Source organism: Manis pentadactyla, chromosome 16, assembly GCF_030020395.1.
Source record: "Manis pentadactyla isolate mManPen7 chromosome 16, mManPen7.hap1, whole genome shotgun sequence".
Classification (NCBI taxonomy): Eukaryota; Metazoa; Chordata; class Mammalia; order Pholidota; family Manidae; genus Manis; species Manis pentadactyla.
In genome coordinates, this window is record NC_080034.1 from 21,010,542 (window position 1) to 21,027,916 (window position 17,375).

General features: G+C 44.7%; 2 protein-coding genes and 1 long non-coding RNA gene across 11 annotated transcripts in view; 1 reads left to right on the forward strand and 2 right to left on the reverse strand.

The window, feature by feature from the left end:
• The window catches only part of EFHC1 (EF-hand domain containing 1), a 59,770-nt gene extending 56,041 nt beyond the window's left edge, over window positions 1-3,729 (reverse strand). For both annotated transcript variants that reach the window (XM_036916391.2, XM_036916390.2), the window contains exon 1: window positions 3,523-3,729. In XM_036916391.2, the coding sequence (XP_036772286.1) occupies window positions 3,523-3,585 (63 nt within the window). In that variant the 5' untranslated portion in view covers window positions 3,586-3,729. The remainder of the gene's footprint in view (window positions 1-3,522) is intronic.
• Window positions 3,730-3,741: 12 nt separating this feature from the next.
• Window positions 3,742-17,375, forward strand: part of LOC130681190 (uncharacterized) — a 67,279-nt gene continuing 53,645 nt past the window's right edge. For 2 of the 8 annotated variants that reach the window (XR_008994249.1, XR_008994251.1), the window contains exons 1-2: window positions 3,747-4,053; window positions 5,361-5,485. This is a non-coding gene — a long non-coding RNA (uncharacterized LOC130681190). Of the gene's footprint in view, window positions 4,054-5,360; window positions 5,486-17,375 lie in introns of all 8 variants that reach the window. The other 6 variants (XR_008994250.1, XR_008994253.1, XR_008994252.1 and 3 more) reach the window with 5 other exon arrangements.
• Window positions 12,631-17,032, reverse strand: PAQR8 (progestin and adipoQ receptor family member 8). Its single transcript, XM_057493651.1, has one exon. The coding sequence runs from the start codon at window positions 16,770-16,772 to the stop codon at window positions 15,708-15,710; it is 1,065 nt and encodes a 354-aa protein (XP_057349634.1). The 5' UTR covers window positions 16,773-17,032; the 3' UTR covers window positions 12,631-15,707.

Sequence of the window (17,375 nt, forward strand, 5' to 3'; positions counted from 1 at the left end):
TAGCTGCTTCAGTGTAAGATGCCAGCACAGACCCCCACCCCCACTTTACCCCGTAGGTGACCCTCACTGCTGTGTGCTTGCTTAGAGATGGCCCCTCCAGCTGTGTACTTGCATGACACTGGCCCAACACCTCTCACAGGCCTCCACTGCAGTGTGTATGCTCAGGGGAAGAGTGTGCACCCAAAGAAGAGCACACCAACCCCCAGGGCCTCTGCAGCTGCCAGTGGGCCCAGAGTTGGCCCTTGCTGCCTGCTCTGGCCCCCAGCCCTATGTGTGGCTGGCAAAAGGCCCCTGCCACTACATAGGCATCTGCAGCTAGCCCCCTAGTGTCAAGTATGTGCACACCACTGGCTCCAGCCACCACTGCTGCTTGCCCTGGTCCCTAGCTACTGGATCTGTAGGTGCCACTAAAGACCCCAACAGTCCTTACAGCCACTGCAGACTCCATGCAGTGCTTGCCAAGCATCACACAATTGTCAATGCTGTAGATATCAGTGGCCTGAGTCAAAGAGACATCATGCCTCCCACCCTGGGCCTCACCACATGCCCTTGCACTTGGTGCCCTACACCACTGGACCCAGGATCATAGCATGCTTCAATGTGCCCCTACTCACAGGTGAAAATCTTCCCTTTCCAAAGTCAGTCCATAAGTCTGGAAAAGGTCACTGCTTCTTCATATGCAAAGTCCCTTATGCAAGATGCAGGGATCATGAAGAATGAGGATCACATGACTCCACAAAAGACTATAGTAAACATATAGTCACTGGCCCCAAAGAAATGGAGAACCAGGAATAGCCTGATGAAAAAAAGTCAAATAATTGTTCTAAAGATGCTCAGAGAGCTACATGAGAACACAGACAAATGTTTTAAGTCTATCAGGAAAACAATACAAGAACAAAATGAGAAGTTCAGTAAAGAGAAAAAAAAAAAAACCAAACAGAAACTTTGGAGCTGAAAAACACAATGACTGAACTGAAGAATTCAAAACCAGCTTCAACAGGAGAGTTGGGGCAGAGGAAAGACTCTGAAGACACATCAATTAAAACCATCCAGTTAGAGGAGCAAAAAGAAAAAAGAATGAAAAGAAATGAAGAAAGCCTACAAGACTTATGGTATACCAACAAGAGAAATAACATATGCATCACTGGAGTCTCAGGAAGAGAGGGAGAAAGGGGTAGAAAGTTTATTTAAAGACAAAAATGGCTGAGAATTTCCCAAATCTGGGGAGAGATTTGGATATCCAAGTTCATGAAGCTAATAGGTCACCCCAAAACTTCAATCCAAAACAATATTCTCCAAGACAAATGCTCCAAACCAAAGACAAAAGAAGAATTTTAAAAGCAGAAACATAAAAATAATCATATAGGGGAACCTCCATAAGGTTTTCAGTAGATTTCTCAGCAGAGACCTTATAGGCCAGAAGAGAATATTCAAAGTGCTTCAGAAAGAAATGGCCAACCAAGAATCTTCTATCCAGAAAAACTATGCTTCAGAAATGAAGGTGAGAAAAAGATTTTCTAATAAACAAAAGATAAGGGAAATCGGCACCACTAAACCTGCCTTACAAGAAATGCTGAAAGTTCTTCAAGTTGAAATAAAAAGGCATTAATTAATAACAAGAAAATATACAACCACATGTGAAAGTAAGCATATAGCAGATTCAGAATACCCTCAGGCTGTAAGACGATCATGCGTTAACTTCTTAACTCTAGTATAAAGATTAAAGGACAAAAGTATTAAAAATATTTTTAAAAACTAGTTTCAATAATTTGTTAATGGATACAACAATTTTTATGTGTTAAGGACAATATAAAAAGATGTTAATGGTGACATCAGAAACATAAATGAAGCAGAGTAAAAGGGTGGACTTTTTGTATGTAATCAAAGCTGAACTGTATAAAATAGACTATCATATAATATATATATATTTTTATGTAAGCCTCATGGTAACTACAAAGCAAAAGCTTACAGTAGATTCACAAAAGATAAAGAGAAGGGAATCACAAGAAACTTACTTGTAATATGGCAATATATTGTTCTCAGAGCCTGGCACTCCAGTACACAACTCTGTAATCCCCCAAATCAGCTCAACCCTGCCTTGTGAGTAACCCACACTCACCAACACCAAATGTTTAATTAAGCTGCTTCTGCCCAGGGCAGGAATGTGCCTACAATATTTTCTAAATTACATAAAACTGAAAAATCCATTGAATTGAAAAATCTATGATGCTGTGTCTTAATGCAGGAACAGTTATGAAGAGAGTCAGAATCCAAATTCCCTCTCCAAAATTTCAATTTCAATTCATTCTCCTAAGAAAATTGACTACAAATTTTATCTTACCTTTATGACCATGGAGAGGAATTTATAGCTTACATCATTAAACTATATAAATATAAATTATTATTGTCTCATCTACAATAATCAGCCTACTGAATCTCAATATGGATCTTCCAATAAGTATTTCAGTAGCTCTGTTAGAATTAAAACAAATAGTAAATAATTTTGTCGAGGGCTAAACTATGTCAAGTCGTCTTCAATACTGTTTAGAGAATGCAACTAAAAACACTTAAGGTAGGGGAAGAGGAGCAAAACAAAATCTAAACAGTTTCATCTTTTATAAGTGTTAGAAAAGAATGGGGCTAGGTGGGAAAAAAAACAACAAATCCTTTGTGGTTGAAGGAACTGGAATGGAATTATCTCCTACGAAGTGGAAAAGGATGGTTTGGAAGGCGAATGGGCAAGTGTTGAAAGTCAAATTTTTTGGAGAAAAAGAAATGAAGAAAGATAAAATACAAAAGGGGAGAAGGTGGGACCAGATTATAGGAAAAGCAGAAGTACGGCAGAAAAGAGATGAGGCTGGGCAGAAGCATAAATGAGAAAGGCAAACTATGGAAAATGACCCGGTGGAAAGAAGAGAATGAATGGTATGTAAGGCAGAAATGAAGCTGGGAGTGGGGAAGATTACTGGGTCCAGGATTCAGCAGAGGAAAGAGATGGGCGTGGGGAGAGTGGGTGGGAAGAGGCTGCGGGAATGAGAACGAAGGTGCAGAGACGCTGATGGAAGGAGGGGCCAAGGCTAGGGCCGAGGTGGCAGTTAAGGACGGAGCTGGGCACGGAGGGGTCTGGTGTGGGAGAATGTGCTAGGCACGGAACCTCCACAGACCTGCGGAGTAGGGTGGGGAAAACAGTGATCCCGAGGGAGACGGACAGGGGATAGAGAAGCCGAGCTGCAAGCAAGGGCGCGACCAGGAACACTGATAACAGAAGACAACAGCCAGCCGGGCTGGAGTGGAAAAAATCTAGCGGGATGGAGCGGAGGGCCAAGGACAGGAGAGAAAGGATAAAGCTGGGTGGCGCAGGACGACGAAATCGCGGCGAAGAGGAAAAAGGGTAGGGGCAGAGACATATTTATGGGGGAGAGGACAATCTTGAGAGGAGAAGCATAGAGGCGGACTAAGCGGCGAGCCCGTGGGGGCCGCCGGGGATGGAGGCAGGTGGCGGTTGGGCAGAGAAGTCCTCACCGTGGAGTCCGTAAAGGACATGCCCGGGAGAAAGGGCAGGCCGTGCACAGGGTTGGACACCATCTCAGCAGTTGGCGCCGCCGTCACCACCTCTGTCCGGTTTGGTCGTCCCCGGTTGCCCGGGCGACGAGCCGCGTTTGTGGGCCCCTTGAAGCTCCATGGTAACGCCAAACAACCTGAGCTGCCGTGCGGGGAGGGCGGGGCCCGAGGGGCAGTAGTAACGGATATGCGCGTGCGCCGCACACGGGATTCCGCGCTCTGGCGATAGGCTGGCCGCGGCGGTTAGTGGGCCACGCGCCTCTGGCCCCGCCCCCCAGCTCCTGGCGTTGGGACGCCGGGAGCTGGGGGGCGGGGGAGGAGGTGACTGAAGAGGCCGCAGTCGTCGCGGTGAGGCCCAGGGTGGGCCGTCGGTGAGCTCCTGCCCGCTACCGCCCTAGGCCTCGCTGCGCCCCTCCTGCGCCGACAGCCCCGGCCCTGTGATCCGAGCTCTCGGAGGAGGCAGTTGTCACATTTCACCCTGAAGTGTAAACGGTTGGTTCTGGGTGAAGTGTTACCTGTCCTGACCCGTGCTTATTGGGGCAGGGGCTGCGAGTTATTCATGGTTGTACCCTGTTGCTCAAGGGTGCTAACTGATCGAATGCAACCGTCTCGTCCCTAATCCCCCCACTTCGGCATTCCCTTTTTTTCCCCACCGTCACCTCTCTCTTCTGTCAATCCCTGCCGTTCTGCACCATCTCGATTCTTACTCGCTTCAGGACACTCTATTTGTTGACTGACAACCTACAACGGGTGCTCACCTAAATTCTCTTCATCTCTAGTTTGTACCTACTTGCAGCTGCCATGAAAAAATCAGAACCACAAAAAGAAACGCATCTCCTTCAGAGGAGACTGTCATAAGAAAGAAGCGAGTAAGTGCAGTGAAATACTGTCAGGATCTAGGTATTCTCTTTTACTTGAAAGCTTCATCATCTATTCAGGACAGAATCTCTCAAAGTTCAGGATAAACCTAGGCTTGCCAGTAGAGTAAAATGAGAGGACCTATTTTCTTGGGTAGTGGTTGATTACTATATTATTATCTGTTTTTGAGTTTCTGTGTAAATGTTTTTTTTTTCTGTTAATGATGCTAATGTATTGCTAAACAAGATCTAAATTAAAAAAGGAAAAGAAAAAAATATTCTCTTTGGTGCTTTTTACGAAACTTTTTAAAAGCATATTCCTTAAGTGAAATGTAATCCTGTTCCTGAAACATTTCCAGGAAAGAAAAAAAAGCTATCCATAGGAGCCGAGGGGCTTAAAATAGAAACAAAAACCAACCCAAACCTAGGTGCCCAGACATTGTATTCATTAGGTCTGAAGTGGAGCCTAGGAATCTGATTTTTGTAACAGCTGTTTCTGATAATGAGCCATTTTAGACACATGATAGAGTGGTAAGCCTGACACAGAAGGCATAGCTCCATGCCATGGGGAGTTTATTGCCAGCACAGACAGCAGCTTTAGTTCTGCTTCTTGTCGAGCAAATCCCCCTGCTGGGTTTCAGTAACAGGCGTGAAGTTCAGGGGGCCCAGGACATGAGTCCACTAGTGGCACCTGAAGCCGTTATTGCTGGCTGTCTACCATACCCTGTCCAAAATTTCTTTTCTAACTCTTCCTCTCCCCTTACTATTTCTGTTCTTCTTGTCTACCACCCCCACCACTTTTTCTTTTACCTTTAAAAAAATTGCCATTTTCTATTGGTATATTACCTTAATGCAGGCATTTAATAAATTTTTTAATCAAATGATTATTATTGTTGAACTTACTGAAAAAATTATAAAAGCATGTATTGCATTATATTTTAGCCACTGACCTAGGATGAAAGCCAGCCACTGGGATAATATTTCAAGACTTGAAGTTCAACCTTCAAAGACAGGATGTTTCTCCTACTTCTTTCAACATCACTGATGCTGAGTACCCAGCATAACTGGTAACTATAATCCTTGCTGACTTTTTCATGATAACCTTAAACTCTTACCAGTTAATATGTTCCCTTTCTCCCGTCATTCAAAGTAAGTCCATGGCATTAGGATACATGTCAAAGAGCCCTTCTGGACTAACTGCATGGCCCCACTTGGCTCTATATTCCCTGGGTTGGTTAGGAGGGAGTCCCTGGGGGCTAGAAAGAGTGAGACATGCCTAAGCCTACTGTCTGTTGTAGCATGTTTCTATTTGAGGGTGCCCTTTGTTCAAATGCCTTTCTTTCCCAGAAGAGCACACTTGTTGAATGGTTAACAGGGTGTGTTTTAACTACTTTTAGACCCTAGAAATGCATGGTGAAGAAACTTCTGTTGGCTTACAACCTTGTAAAAATGCCATCACCTCTGAGGAAGGGAAGCCAGGGAGTGTTGCGTCAATGCTAAAAAGCACAGGGACAAGTTTGTGAAGAAGGCAGGGCTTCAGAACACTGGTTAGACTCTGATAAGATTTAGTGTGATTAAGAGTTTATATCTCATTTCTCCCAGTGTGACTGCTCAACATGGATTGCACTTGAGTTTGTAGTCAGCAAATATGTGGAATATATAGGAGAGGACGGGAACCTGGCTATCCTCAGCAGCTAAAGTGAAGAGGGCCATGGTTTGAAGGCCAGGCATAAAGCCTGGACTCAGAAGACCACACAGACGTTGCATGACTTAAACAGGTATTTCAAAACTTCGGGAACAGAAAATAATGGAAAGATCAGAATACCAGCAGGCCAAGACCAGAAAGAGGGCCTCCTGCTAGATGTCTCCCAGGGACCCTGATGGGAGATACCAGACCAGCAGAGGCTACAGTTGCCTAAAATAGATGTCTCTTTTTTCAGTCTTTTTCCAAGAGCTGGCTTTGCCCAGAATTTGTTTACAATCCTGTGACATTCTTATTTACTTCAGTACCAAAAAATCACAGGACAAGTGTCAGCAGGTGTTTGTGTCACCGGGTGTTTCACACAGATTTTGATGCTCTACTTCCCTCTGCTGGATGAAAGTGGTACACCTTGGTTTCTGAAAAACAAACCCAAACCGGGATCATAAAATAATCACTCCCAATTCACAAGGTTATTGTGAGCATTATGTGAGTTAATATATGTGACCTCTTACCAAGTGCCTGGCACATAATAAGCAATGACTGTTTGCTATTAACATTGTCTGGGGGTACTCTTCTGAATGCACAGTTTGGAGAGCATCTGGGGACTGGAAAAATTACGGATGATTAAAGACAGAATAAGGTAAAAAGAAAAGAAGGAAGGGGGAAAGTACAGTAGGCATTTTAAAGCTTGTGTAACATTTAGAAGGTTTGGCACATGTGACTTAAATCTTTCTTTCCTCTTTCCTCTCCCACCTCCCAACCCTTCACGTGTGCACACATACCCACACCAACCAGATCCTTTTAGAGGGTAGGTAGGAGGGACTCCAAAGTCTCTTTGAGGCATGGGTTACAGAAAAGCTCAAGGGCCCTTCCCTGTGCCATGGAGGAAGTGGGACAGTGGCTCCCATGGGGCCATGGGCCTTTCCCCTGTTCCTTTGGGTCATCATCTCCTTTGTCACCCCTGGGATATGAGAGCAGACAGTGAATTGAAAGCCTTTGCACCCATGGATGAAGGCACTTGCTGGTAGATGAGTTTGTTGTGAAAGGTGTGGAGTAAAGGCATGGACCCATGTGGGCAGTAGCTAAGGTGGAGCTCAGAAACCCCTGCTTCAGCGGGGTGATGTTAGATGGGAAACACATTTAACCACTGAAACTGGCCGTTCTGAAATTTTTTTCCCTGTATTTAACTTCCTACCACAGAGGATTTACTGCATTCACACCTATGATAAGCTTCCTGTCAGTATCTCTGCTGAGTTTATACTTGAGACCAGCAAACCCCATTTGTCCCTTTAAGGAGTGTAGGTCAGGGAGGATGGGGGTCTTCATGTTCTATTCTCTCCTTGTGCTTGCTGAACTGAGAGGCCCAGAGCCACTGGTTAGGGCAAATTGTGTCAACTGAATAGAGAGGCCAGAAATGAGATTGGTCCAGGATGGTGTATTAATTAACAAAGTAGCCCAACTGGGTGGCTTAAAACAACAGAAATTTGTGCTCCTGCAGTTCTGGAGGCTAGAAGTCAATCAAGGTCTCAGGCAACCCTCTCTCTCCTAGCTTCTGGTTGTTACCAGCCATCTTGGATTCCTTGGCTTGCAGCTGCATGACTCCAGTCTTGGCTTCCGTTGTCACATGGCGTTCTCCTGTGTGCGCGTCTGTACCTTTGTGCGGCCACAGGTCTTCACATTTCCTCTGTCTCTCCTCTTCTTAGAAGGCCACCAGTCACATTGGATTAAGGGTCTGCTGTGCTCCAGTGTGACCTCCTAACTACTTACATCTGCAACCATTTACCATTTCCAAATAAGGTCACTTTCTCAGCTACTGGGGGTTAGGACATCAACATGTCTTTTGGAGGGACATAAATCGGCTTAAACCGATGGGAATCAGGGAGTGAAAAATGAGTGAGTGAAACAGTGAGATTCTCCCTGAGACTAAGAGCGCATGGGGACCACAGTGAGAAAGGACATTAGGGCCGGCCTTCTGGGTGGGCTAGTGCTGCAGGAAGGGTCTCTGCTGATGCCTGTGATTATCTGTGACAGGCAGACAGTGTCAAAGAAGGAATGTGGAGGAAAGTGAGAAAATCTCCACCAAAACACATGCAGAACTGCAGGGAAAAAACACATCTTGGTCTGTTCTGAGAGGAGAGAGATCCCTCCCAAGGGCAGAAAGCTCCCCTCTGGTGAGAGACTTGGAAGTTATGGAGAGAGTAGACGTATTTGTATAGAATCCACAGCACTTTACTTGGTGTGAAGTGACAGGAATAATAATGACAGCAATTGCCACTAACACAGACTTTGTACTGAGGTATCTTTCCCACAGTGAAGCTACTCGGATTCCAAAACAACTTGTTTTTGTTGATGAAGGAGAAAGCACTGAATAGGATGCTTTGCCTGTTGCCGTAGTTGTCTTTGGAAAAGAAATTGTTTAAGCCCTGTACAGTGTACAAATTCACTTTAATGAGGACTAGGAGACATTTGATAGGCCCTGGAGACGAGGAAGGATTTACTAGAGAAGTGTAGGGAAATAATTTGAGGATAGTTGGTGGTTCTCAAAGCTGGTTTCAGTCCTTGAAGGTGGTTCAGGTGGCTACAGATGGCCGCTGAGACTAATGTCTGCAATGTGGCTAGGTCTGCATTGGGATTCTCGCACAAAATACATTTAAGAATCTCACTGTTGGTACTGCTTCAAGAGAAATAGGACTTTTTCTTGGCAGAGTATGTAGAAATGAAACAAGAATGGCATTTTAGGTTTATTTCACTAATTAGACAAAAAAAAAATCCACATTACATTTCCCTCTCAATTCTCTACTTCTGGTTCATCCAGCTGCCAATGGGGTAGTTAGACCCTCAGAAAGGACCTTGTTGCATTCACTTTGCTTTGGTGGTTGAGAATACGGACTCTGGATTCCAAGGGCCGAGTTTCTGTGGCATTCAGTCACTTACTAGCCTGGTAGCCTTGGGCAAATTTATCTGTTTCCTCACTTGTAAAATGGGAGCAATAACAGTATCTACCTTCTGGGGTTGTATGAGGGTGAAACGAAAGAATCTGAGAAAACAGTTCAGCTAAGGACTTAGTACAGAGTGAGCACCGGCTAATGTAAACGCTTATGTTATGATTCCCAGCTTAACAGACTCTGCCTTGGGTTTCGTTACGTTTTCACCCTGCAGATACCCAGAGTACAAACAGTGTCAGTGGAACGAGGAAACATTCAAAGCCTGTCTGAGAAGTGGAGGTCAGCATTCCAGGCACTTAAAAAAATGCTGAGAGGAATCTGGGAAGAATCCTGTGAGCACAAGAGTGTGTCCAGAGGAAGACAGAGGACTCCCTGGGCCAGGCCCACGGATGGAATAACTTAACGATAACCTGGCTTTGTGTAGATTGCAGGGAGCAGAACCGGCTCTCCGTTCTACAGGCAATGTAATTAGTCGTTAATCCTCATAGATAAACAGTGACCCTGAATCTTTTTGGACAGAATTCTTCCCCAGGGTGAGGTCCTGAAGGCAGAGTAAAAGCTGAAGTCCTTACAAGGCTCTCAGAATCTGTCCTCCCGCTCTGGGTGCCTGCTGGCTGCCTGCTGTGCCTGGTATCCTCTGGCCTCAGAGCCCTGTACGTCTTCCCTCTGCCCTGGTGAGAAACAGAGCCGACGCCCTCACCTTTCCGAGGTCTTCCCTGATTCTGTTTAACACTGCACACTTGCCCCACCCCTCTGGTCTAGCCTCCCTTGCTTTCTCTTTTTCCTTGACACCAGCACTTTCTAACATACTGTATAATTGGTTCATTGTTTGTCCCCCACTTTACATCCGCTGGAATGTAAGCTCCCTTAAGGGTGGGAATTTGTGTTTTGTCCATTGCTGTATTCCTGGTGCCTAGATCAGGGAAGTCCTGCCTCCTAGAGGTGGTCAGTGTTTGCAGAGTGACTGTCACTGAATCCACATACCAGTTCAATAGGCTGGGCATTGCCTCCAGTGAAGGTCTTTCCAGCAAAGTACTCTGAGGACTTGATTCAGGAGAGGCATTTCAAAGAATTCTTTCAATGGGAGATAATGTATCATTGGCTTTCTTTCATGAGCCAGTATCTCAGCCATAGCATCATCAAATTACCTCCATAATGTAATGTCAGAAGGGAGTGTAATGTAACTACCTTCGTGTTCCTGTAAAATGAGCCAAAGATTGTTGATTTTGTATTTTATAAGATGAAATTATTAGGTTGCTTAAAATTTCTAGTTCCCAATTTCTGGTTTTTTTGGGAGGCTTGTATGATACTACTAACTTATGTGTCACTGACATTTTGACATAGCCTTATTTTTCCCTTGAAGGGATTTATTTTAGTGATGGGTCCATGGATTCTCTTTTTTTCCTACTTTCCTGAATTTGCTTTACTTGAAAATGAAGAGTAATCAGTGGTGCTTTTTGGTCTTTCTACTAAGTCTGCAAAACCCTTTATAAGGCAGAGAAACATTTTTTAAAATCCCATGTTCAAAGTCATATCACTTGTCAGAATCCCTGGGAGAACCAATCACTTGAAGAACTGACAGCCTAGTGAAATATGAGAGGGAGGGCTTGCAAATGCTTATTGATCATAAGATGAACAATACTAGATGAGCTGCTCATCCAAGAATTCAAAGGTATTTTCAAGAAACTGTGACTGGAGAGTGAAATTTGACTTTCCAATTGACCAAGAGCCTATGGCCAATGGACCTTTGAGCCTCTGAGAAGACTGTAAGTGCAAAGAATGCTCTATTTGCCCCCCAAGGACACAATGTGAAGTGACTTTAACCCAAAAACAAATGATACAACCCTGGCTATCCATGAGGTATTAGAATAAAAAGTTAAAATGAGATTAGGTTAAAGTATATACATGTGTGAAAGTGACTCATATACTATAAAAGGCTCAGCAAATATCTGGTGTTGATGTTTCTGGTTAGCTGAGCTCTCAATTTGTCTGTAGGAAAAATAAGTTTGAGTTTAAACATTACAACTAGTGTGACTTTAAACCAGTCACTCCTCTTTCTTAGTGTTAGAAGTTAATGGAGGTCTTGGCCTTACTTCATATGATTATTTAGAGGACAAAATGGATGTGGAAATGTTTTGGAAAGCATAATGCATGATAAGATCTATAGCCTTTGAGTTGGTCAGGCCTCCTGGAGTCTAAAATACAGTGCATATCTCTTCCTATGAGAATCTCGTTGGGTAAAAAAAGCCCTTACCTTAGATAGATATGCTTCTAAAATTAATATTTAAATGAATTCTTTTCTCAATGCAATGTTGTTTTCTTCCACATACTATTTTCATAAACATTCTTTAAGGGATAAGGTGTTTATTTTATTAAAAAGGAGGTAGCCAGAGTGTAGCATGCTGTTTCCAATTTACCAAATCAGGAAACTGTACTCAGGTTGGAACCCTACATCCCTTTCCCTAAAGGATGGGGCATTATGTACCTGGGAAGTCTATGCTACCTGTGAAAATAAATAGGGCTTCCCTGTGTTTGCATGTGTCAGGGATATCCAAGAGTGAACTAAAACAGGACAGCAGGAAGGGGACAGCCTTGCTGGGGAGGCAGAGATTTCCAGCTTCAGGGTGAAAAGGGAGACAGCTCAATCCTTCTGAAAGTGGTCCAAAGCAGGTCCCAGCCTCCCATGGGTTTGCAGGCCATCTGATCCTCAGACTGATAGGGACCAAGACCTGGAGAGGGGAACCCTGTCGTGGCCCAAGTCGGGTAGAGGCTGGTCTTTATTTCTCACACTGCACATTCTCCACATTTAGGTCCGTGTGTTGGCTGGGTTTTTTTCTCACTGTTAAATCCCCAGAGCTAACATGGGACCCACTGCCAATAGGTGCTCATAAATACTTGATGAATCAGTAACTGGAGTGGTTAAACTATTAACAGTGACCACAGATGCATTTGCAAATTGCTTATGGCCCCTGCAGGTAATAAAGGTTTGGGCGAGAGGGATCTGATTATTTCCCAGATTCTACCAGTAGAGCCTGGAGCTAGACAAATGCTGTTTGCTGACAATTGTTATGATAGTACTGTACCCTGAAACTGGAGTAGCCTCAAGAATCCCTTTTCTCATAGCTATTTAAATCTAATAGGCTACAAAATCCTTTCGTTGTTAGGTGCCATATTTCACAACACATACATTATAGAACCTGTTACAGTGTAATTATAGTATATATATAGTATGTAGTACCTGTTATAATTCATAATTTTTAGATTTCAAAAAGCAGTCCCATCAATTCAAAAATGTGAAATATTTTATTTTCCATGAATATAAGGGATTTATTCTATTAAATTGAACTCAGAGAAATCAACTCTGTTGGGGGGGCGATTTGATCTCACAAGTGGAGATTTGGGGTATGTGCATGTGTGTATATTTTGGATTTTTATATTTTCCTACTTCTAGGTGGATATAAAGTGTCTTGACCTCCTCCACCTGGCATTGTTTGTCTGGATAAAACCTTTCTTTAAGATGGGCCTTGTAAAGTAGCCCTTGCCAAAGAAACAAGATACCTGTTGATCCATATACAAAATCGATTTAATAGTCGTTTGTGTAAGTAGATTTATATAAACAAAGTAGCTCCATTTTTTCTTTGCCAAGCAATCAAGCAAAACACTAGGATGAACACCTTAGTAGGCTGAGGCCTTGGGGACCAAGACTGTGCACTCCAAGACAGGAGTGTGTCTGGAGGGTCCACTTGAAACTACTAAGGACCTAAGTCTTCAAGCATCACCATGCAATTTGTGAACAGGTGGGCAACAAGAGGCAGGAATGAATAACCTTCATTCCTTGGCCTGAGCTCCTCCTATTTCAAGCTTCCAGGAGAGGACTGAGAATATTGTTATTGAGTGAGGTACTTTCAGCTGAGGTGGGAAATGAAATTCTGGCATCTTAAGTTATAAATCTAGGTCAGGAAGTACTAGGCAAGAGAGAAGCAGGCTAATGTGTCCCCAGTCTGATTTGTTCTACTGTCTCCTCTGCCTACACCAGATTAGGGCCTCATCAAATCCATCAGAATTTTTATTCACAAGATGTAAATAACTGATGGTTTAGTTTTTTCAGAAGTAGTTACATTTTAATAGGTTGAAAGTCTTAGTTTAAAAAAAAAAAGTGATAACCAGAATTTTCAGTAGATGTTAAGTGTAGGAGGGGCAGTGGTGAAGTAAGACAATCATCTTTATCAACTACTTCATTATTCCTTTTAAACTAGGTCTGTTCCTTACCAGATACGCTCATATTAATAAAAATGTTTTAAAAGGAGTATTTAACCCCTCAAAACGTGTGAGTCATTAAAAAAAATCTCCATTTCCTGTGTTTATATGTTTGTAATGAGATACTCTGTATTTCTAATGAGTATGTAGTCCCCTACCTCAATGCTTCCCAAGTATCTCTGGCGAAAAACTTCTTTTTGAAAATTTCTAATCACTTGAGATGCCAATACTTATGTAAATTAAAAATTATGGCAATAAATAAAAATTATAGTCTGCTTCGCTTGTCACAGACCATTCATAGTGTGCAAGCCGGAGCTGGTCTGAGCACTGCATTTGAAGATCACTGCTTCACTTCCTGTCTTCTCTGAATTCCTGCATTTGGCCTAAAGATCTTTGCCACCATGACCACCACAGTTACTGAAGAATTTGACTTACATCTTTTTGCCAACTTTTAAAATAATATGGTCTTTGAATCCATAATAATGCACATGTCAAACACTTTCTAGTCCCTGTTATACATGCCCCTCTACTTGCAGTGTTTACACAACTCCCCTTTCCCTTGTTTACTCAACCCAGTTCAGTTTTGCTAACTTTATTTGTGGTGAATGGTGTAGACACCAGAAGCTTACACGTGACATTTGGGTAGCACAGATGTTCAGATATTTGAGGATTAACAGAAATCCATCTAGCAAAACGATGTAGTTGACAAAACATATGCTTCCTTGACATAAAGATTATTTTTTGTTGTTGTCAAAACGTAGGTTTTGATTGGTAAGCAAGTCTGGTTTTCTAAAGTTTCTTTTATCCACTGGTTGAGAAGCAATGAATTCTTTTTTTCTTATCCCAGTAACCCAAAACTGACAATTATACATGGCCATATATTAAATGTTCCTATGTTTCCATTAATAAGGCACAAAATTCACAAATCTCTAGGGAAATGAAGAAAACAAAGATTTGAAGACGATAAAATAACCTAGTAACAGGAGATTCACTAAGCTAGAGTGAAAACAAGCCACCTCTTATTTTAGTAAATGGGGACCTTATACTGATAGGAAAGGCAACCTCTGAGAAGGCTTCCATGGCTCTTCTATCAGGGCAGCCCCCTTCACTGGATAAGTGTGCAACTCAATCCTCAGAGAGGGCTGTGTGGCCAGATGCATGCATCAGTCTCGAGTACCACCTACCCCATAGAAGCTTCTGGGCAGCAAGGACCCAAACAGGACATTCTAGCTACCGAGTACCCGGTTCACCATTCCCACCCAAAGGCACCTTTAGGGATCAAGCAACAGTGAGTACATATGCTCACTCACCTGTCCTGGGGCTTGGTATTTAAGGGTTAGCTCTAATTTGAAGCATAACTGCCCTGCCTGAGGACCCAGAACTAAGATAGTTATTTGGGTCCTTCATGGGGCAGCATCTGTTTTAAGAGCCAGGACCTCGGAGTCCTCTTGAAATAATCAGATCTGTAGAGAGACCCTTAAAACCAATTCACTCTACTGGGGGCTTTCTGAACATGCTGGTCAAAATATGAATGTCTGCATTGTTTAAAAACAGAAGATCTGGGGATAAGCCCCAGATCTTCTGGCCTGTAAGGCAGCACTAATAGATCTCAAGTAATCCTGCAGTCCACAGGTATGAAAATAGAACAATCCATGACACCAGACAGTATCCCCGCATGTTGGCTGGGCCTCCTGGTGGCTCTTTGGCACTTACTTTCTAGTACCAGTTAAGTTAGTGTTATGTTAAGAATAAGCTTCCTGAATGTCCCCATGGATTCAAGCATTTCCTGGAAGTATGACTGCTTCATAGTCCTCCATATTATCATGCAAGGTATAGATGGGAGTGGATAGCCCAGCAGACATCATCCTGAGAAAAGGGTCAGTGTTAAAGTGGACAAGAGAGGAGAGACCAGAAATCAGATAAACTAATTCATTATGTCTAAGGGTTTCACTGAATCTTCTTGACTTCTCCACCCTGGACAATCTGAAATCCAAATGCAATTGAATCCTTGGGCCAATTTATTCAATTACCACAGACCAGCAGAGTAGGATGGCCATTCTAATACGGAGTGGACCAGCCACCTACTTTATTATCCTTTTAGGTATGAAATGGAGCTAAATTCAGTGTCCCATGAATCGTAGCCAAGGTCCCTTCCTTCTTGTGTCTCCTAAGGCTATGACCCAGAGGGAAAAGGAATAATCCTGTTATAAACAACTGTAACAAGACTCTTGACACCTTTGGCTTTCCAATGCCATAGACATAGCATATCCTAGGAAATAAGAATTAATTTAAAAGCCAACTCTTAAAAACAAAAGGTCAGCGGTTACAACGAGTTTCCCCCCAATCATGCTGGGCTGCCTCTGCACGGTGCCCCACCAGCTAGCCTCAGGGATCCTTCCTTGTCAGTCTGGCCTTGACTTTCTGCCTCAGGAGGGCTGCAGTGACCGCGCTGAAGGCAGTCAAGAAGAAGAAGGAAAGACAGGCCATGTAGACAGACAGGGGCCCGTGGCGCTGCAGGAAGATCTCCTGACGGCCCTGGTAGTCCAGGAGGATGGCCTCCAGCTGGGAGAGCGTGCAGATAGACAGGAAGGCATGAAAGATCTGATGCCCATGGCCCACGATGTCACAGGAACCCGGGAAGTACTTCTCGGGAACCGGGCAGGAGAAGAAGTAGGCACTGATCAGGAAGAAGAGGATCTGAAGGGTATGGTACCAGGCCGCAGGCTCCTGACAGCCGGCCAGGTGGCACAGTGCCACACGGTGTGCCACGGGGCTGATGTCTAGGATGAAGGCCAGCCCTGACGGCACCACTTGACAGATCTTCCTCATGACTGGGTAAGGCCTCCGGTAACGATACTTGGCATAGCAACAGCCAGCGCAAGATAACCAGGCACAGAAGGCAGCCGCTGGCAAGAAGAAAAGCCAAAACCGCTCGTACCAGGCCTGGTCGGAGCTGTAGAAGAAGTGGGCCAAGGCACTGCCATACTGGTAAACGCCCACGCCCACGTAGTCCGCGAAGTAGAAGGTGTAGTGGGAGAGCTCTGACTTGGACTGCAGCAGGTGGGCCAGCAGGCTGCACGTGAGGTAGGTGATGGAGGCCAGGATGAAGAACAGCAGGGGCAGGGCGTGCGCGGAGGCCCAGCGCAAGCCCTCGGCCTCGGCGAAGGCCCAGAAGCGCAGGAGGACGGCCAGGGCCGCCAGCAGGTGCGTCCAGACGTTGACCACCTCGTTGTGTTTCTGAAAGAGGCTGAGGAAGTAGTAGCGCCACTCGCGGCCTGTGGGGCGGTAGCCGGCGCGGATGTAGGGCTCGCGGAAGAGCTGCGGCACGTCGGTCTCCGGGACGGTGCAGGGCATCCTGGGAAGGCCCTCCTCCAGCAGGCGGGGTAGGCGGCGCAGCTGCTGCCCGCTTGCTGACAGCGGGCCCAGGCGCTCCAGGAAGGCGGCTGTCATGGCTTCCTGCCGCGCGGGGCAGGACCTGGGCAGGGCAGAGCAAAATCGGCTAAGCGCAGGCCGGCGAGGGGGAGCTCAGACGGCGGGCCCGCTCACAGCAGCTAGGCTCCCCAGTGCACCAGGGACAGCTTCTGGGGCCCCACGTTCTCCATCTGTAGAAGGACAGAGGTGAACCTAACTTTCTGATTTTACCTCACCTACCCACCCCAACGGGAACCTGTCACATCTTGTGAACCGGGAATGCAGTCCCCCCACCGTCCCAATGCTATCTAGAAGGTAAGTCAGGGTAACTTTCCAGACTTGGGAGTTGTCTAGATGTTGGTAAAATGTAACCATCAGCCAAGCTCGAACAGTATGACGTATTCTTTTGAGATAGAAACACTATAAATCTTGCTATTAACTAATGATTGTCGACAATTGTTAAACACCTTGAAGGGCCCCCACCCGTAAGATGGCAAACTTCCTGCTTCTCTTCCGGGTCTTCGGTTCCCACCGGCACCACCCGATAGCCACCAGTCCCATTGAAGTGACACCTCAATCAGCTTATGTCCCTCCCTATATAACCTAGTACTTTTCCCCAATAAAGTGGAACTCTCCGGTGAA

What these genes read in the sequence shown, in the direction of transcription:
- PAQR8 (XM_057493651.1), bottom strand. Translation starts at nt 16,772, where the DNA reads ATGACAGCCGCCTTCCTGGAGCGCCTGGGCCCGCTGTCAGCAAGCGGG.